At 36.6% G+C, this 5,171-nt stretch overlaps 1 protein-coding gene across 1 annotated transcript; it reads left to right on the top strand.

Moving 5' to 3' along the window:
- The first annotated feature begins 4,415 nt into the window (after positions 1-4,415).
- LOC149164834 (uncharacterized) lies at positions 4,416-4,853 on the top strand. The gene has a single exon (XM_089429621.1). The coding sequence runs from the start codon at positions 4,416-4,418 to the stop codon at positions 4,851-4,853; it is 438 nt and encodes a 145-aa protein (XP_089285747.1).
- Positions 4,854-5,171: the final 318 nt, after the last annotated feature.

Below are 5,171 nucleotides of genomic sequence, written 5' to 3'. Positions count from 1 at the left end.
AGAGATGAATCTGGAAACTGCTACCCTTTTGACTTTGGAGGTCTCTCCTTTGCCATTTTTTTTGCTTGTGGACACTTATTCTGCAAAATATGTTGTCTGGAGAAAAATATGACACTTGAAAGCCGTATTTTCAAAGTCTAACAATTGAGTCCACTTAAACACATATGACACTTGAAAGACGCATTTTCAAATTCTGGCAATTGGGTCCACTTAAAATATTTATGAACCACATGAATGTGATCTGGTAGGCCTTTACTAAGATATATTTCCATGCATATCCTCGCAAAGGTAGAAATGCCTTTTTCCTTTTTTTTTATCTATCTTTAGAAACCTCCCCAATGTGTTTCTGATACCTTCTAAAACTTGGTGATGCCAAAAAGGGAGAGGGAGGTTGTGAAGTCTCACCCATACTGGCATCTTCGTAACCACCATTGTTGTAGCATCAAATTCTAGAAACCATGGGTTACGAAGAGGCCCACCCTTCCCAAAACCATGGTCCCTCTTTTAAAATAAAGTTCAGAACTTCTTAATTGTCAAAGCATAACACACAAAATCTTTTTGAGAATAGGTAAATATCACATTTATTTGTCCAATTTGAGAAGATCCACTGAGGTAGATCTTCGTACTTGAGCCAAAAACCATTAAATCTTCAAATGCGAGCTTTGGCTTGGAGGACTATGAACATACCACTGAAGCCCCACAATCTACACATACTTTGTAACTATGGTTGTAGTAGCCTCCCACCGATACAAGTGCTTTCCAAATGCATGGTTTTCTAAAGCCTCAATGATAATATGAAGCTTGATGGCCACTGCAAAGGATGCAACGCTAGAAAAAACCCTAACGATCTTCATGGGTCTTTCCCTTTTTTATATATCTTAATATAAAAGAGATGTATATTACTTAGTTGAACTATATTTTATGATCAAGTTAGAATTAAAAAATTTACCAAATCAATATACAAAAAAATATATTAACTAAAAAATTATTTTATATCTACAACAAATAAAATTAATAAAAACACTTATTTTTTTAAGTGATAGAAAAATCATTATAAGTAAAAATAAAAATAAAACCTAATAACACAAGTAACCATTTAAAATAACATTTTAAAAACCTAAACCATTGCCCACCACGACCAATGCAAGGCTATATTCGGCATTTTTACTAACGGAATCCACTCAACGTCATAAAATCAACGACATCAACCCCATAACTTTCAGCGACAAAATCATGAAACCCACCGCCGAGCTTTTCCGATATCGTGAATTCCAGCAACAATATCATTAAACACACAGCCGAGCGTTTCCGATATCGTGCCTTCCAGCAACAAAATCATTAAACACACGCAAAACCAGAAGAGGTGCTTGGTGGTTTTATCATGTACCTTTGTGCTTTAAGTTGAATTTATCTTGTACCTTGATGCTTTAACTTGGACGGCTTCTTGCCGCTCTTTAGAATTCGAAAACTTCTCTGCCTCTCTCTTTGGAATGCGAAAACTTCACTAGTTCTCTAAACATCATTGGAAGAAAATTTTGATTTTTTTCGTTTTTTCTAAATAAGAAAGAACAAGCACTCTATCTGTGCAATGACAAGGGAGATATTTCACCATAATATTTGAAAATCAATCTATCTATGACTTGACAATAAAATTTGAAAATCATATTGATGGGAAATATAAATTGAAAATTGCACTTAAAGTCAAAATGACTAAAAACTACAAATTTGAAAAATGATTAAAGATTCCACGGGTAACCTTTTGACCGATATGAAAAAGCTTCTAACTAAAAAATTCACCTCCCCGCCCCTCCCATTCACCTCACCTATCAATATCTCGTCATTATCAAGTTCTCCACGTCGGCAAACCATCCATTTAAGATAAATTAAAATTTCATATATAGTTTTCGGAAAAACAAATACGAACAATCAACGGTATACAATAGAAAATATTTATTAAGGAGAAGATAAGGATAAGCAAAAACCTTTGGTCATCCATAAGAGAAAAAGTAGAGGCGGAAGCGAAAGTAGAGGCTTAAATTTCACCTATCATCCCTGCATCCTTTCTACGAGTGTCAGTTCCATAATGGTCAGACTTCTCGAAAAATAAGAAGCGCCTACCGAGTCGTCAATGACGGTAAAACTTTCGCAATTCTACATCCCCCATGTGCGGATGACCCGCTTACGGTATACACATGCGGCAGCGCTTAATCAGCATACGATATGGTATTTAATGTCCCGGGAGATGCAGGGGAGATAGCCTGCTAACACGGGAATTCGGAAACTCGTCAGTAAATAAGAAATGAGAATTCGCGTGTTAGCGGGCTATCTCCCCTGCATCTCCCGGCACATTGAATACCCTATGATACACTGGTTAGGCACTGCCTACACATGCGGTCAACGTTTTCCGATGGGTATGACAGCTTGATTAAGAAATATTGTGAGAGCGTTAAACAAACCTGCTTATTCGTTGTTTTTTAAAATTTCGTGGTTTTAATATTTTTTTAAAGTCCGGTTGGAATTATGGTGAAAGTTAGATTTTCATATTTTTACAAGAATTTTGTCTAGAAAGTCTTTGTTTCTAAATTTGTTAGGAGTATAATGTGTTCAATTATAAAAAATATATTTAGCAAATTATGAAAAGATTTGAAAAAATAGGTGGCTGGCTCTCTCATGTAATGTTTAGGTTTTTGTTAAATTAAAATATATGGGTAAATAACCTATGATAATGCTTGATAATGGTAGGTGCAAGATTTGATTCTAAATCTCAATTTAAGTTACACCAACTTATAAGTGTTATGTTAAATATAAATATTCATAAAAGGATTACAAGTATGAATCTAATTTTTGTCTTAATGAACAAAACAAAACCATAAATTACTAACACATTATTGATTTTGTTTTTTTTCTTCATATGCTATATAAGTTTTATAGAGTTTTAATTTCTTTCCACTCTTTTCTTTTCTTTTTTGTTAGAATATCTCTATAAGGCCTATGCCTTGAGTGGTGTGTGACACTGCCTCCACATGATCTCCTTAGTGGTCATGGATTGCATACATGGAGACATCAAATAGATGAGGCTTAGATGAATTGGCCTTGGGTGCCTTGGCCCATTGGCAAGGTGCACATTCAACATTTAAAGTCCTTTCCCTATTAACAAGGTGCACATCAAACAAGTTGGGCACCTTGGCCCATTAGTAAGGTGCATCATAGACAAAATCAAGAACCCCTACAAACAAATATGGCTTATGAACTGTAGTAATTGGAACTAAGTCGAACGCACCAAAAGAAGCCTGGAAAAGAACTTGTCCAAAAGAAAAGAATATTGTTGTAGGAAACATTGCCTATAGACATGCATTTGTCATGACAAACAAAATAAAAGAAATAAAAAGGCTTGATGACTTGGGTGCCTAAACATTATAAGAATAGACTTGGGGGTTATAATAAGAAATTGAAATGCCTTCAGGCACAAGCTATCTTGGAATGCAAACATATGCACACTCATCAAGTAAACATTTCTGGATGCACATCCACTTAATTTTTTGCGAGCACTTAAGTGTATTTGGATAAACTTAGTAAAATTGGCATAATCATGTAGACTCAAACAAGTCAAGTTCCCTTGAGATGATTGGGTCAATTGAGACAAGTGGACAAAGTTGTCATTGGATAAATTGAGATGGATTAGATTCCAAGGCATAGTTTGAAGTTATTGAGTTATGTCAGATAGGATCATCAAGAAGAAACAATGGTGTATGCTGACATGGGACAACCTAGGTGGCCCCAACACAATTTTTGACAATTCGACAGAACAAATGATGGACAAGTCATCGAAGGAGATTGAAATAGCTCAGTGGCCCTTAGATCCACTAGGAAATGTATCCAACATATCATATATATAGGAGGATGCCTCAATTTGAAGGTATAAAAGGAACAATTGTTAAATTAGATGAAGTAATCCAAGTGGTAAAAGAAGTGGCAGACCCCCAAACTGAAAAGTTGGCTGAAATCTGTCTACGTTCCACTTTCTTCACCTCTCAAGGGGAAATCTTTGAGAAAACATCAAGAGTAGCTATTGGATCACCTCTTTCTCCTATTGTAGCCGATCTCTTCATGGAAAAATTTGAAAATAAAGCTCTTGACACATACCCATACCTAAGTTTTGGATCAGGTTTGTGGACGACACCAGTGTTGATTGACCTCATGGGGACAAAGAAATTAAAAACTTTTTAAACCATCTCAATAACATGTCTGATGACATCAAGTTTACAATGGAGGCTGAGGAAAATAATTGCATCACATTCCTTGATATCCTACTCATGAGAAACAAGGATGGCTCCATAGGACACAAAGTGTTCAGAAATAAGGTGCATACTGACAATTACCTACATGTCGCTTCACACCACCACCCAGCTCAAAAAATGGGTGTTCTTCAAACCCTCTTCACTAGAGCATGTAGACTATCAAATGAGATCCACATCGAGGAGGAGATTATCTACAAAAGGAAAACATTTACTAGCTTAGGATACAATAATAAAGACATCTTCAAGGTCACTCAGAAAGCCAAATCCGATAACAAAAAAGATAAATCAAATAACCCCCCAACTACTAATCCCTACCTTCTGTATATTCAGGGAGTCACTGACAAGCTAGCTAAAGTTCTCATAAAGAAGGATATCAAAACTTCATTCAAACCCATGACAACTATCAAACAAAGAATGAAATCTGTCAAGGACAACCAGGAGCAACTCCAACAGAAAGGTGTTTATATGATCAACTGTTCTTGTGGAGAACACTACATTGGGGAAACAGGCAGGTCAGTCAAGATCAGGCTCAAAGAGCATGGTGCAGATATCTGAAATGAGAGAACTCGTTCTTCAGCTTTAGCTGAGCATGCAGGCAAGACTAACCACCATATATGCCTTGAAGACACAAAGGTCATTGCCAATGAAAAACACCATTTTAAGCGGAAAGTCCGTGAGGCCCTTGAAATCATAAAACACCCACATAACCTCAATAGGGATGGAGGCTTGGAAATTAGCAGAAATTGGACCTCCCTTCTCACCCCCATTGATTAAAAAGGACCCTCCCTTTCTCACCAACCCTACCATCCTTCATCTTTTCCGCCCTCTGTTCCCCTACCTCTCGCTATTAACCCCTTACCACACTCACCCCTC

The sequence above is a fragment of the Pinus tabuliformis genome, chromosome 5_1, assembly GCF_031772625.1.
Source record: "Pinus tabuliformis cultivar Carrire ecotype Pingquan chromosome 5_1, CPIR1, whole genome shotgun sequence".
NCBI classification, from domain to species: Eukaryota; Viridiplantae; Streptophyta; class Pinopsida; order Pinales; family Pinaceae; genus Pinus; species Pinus tabuliformis.
Note: the sequence above shows the minus strand (reverse complement) of the source record. Positions and strands in the feature narration are given on the sequence as shown.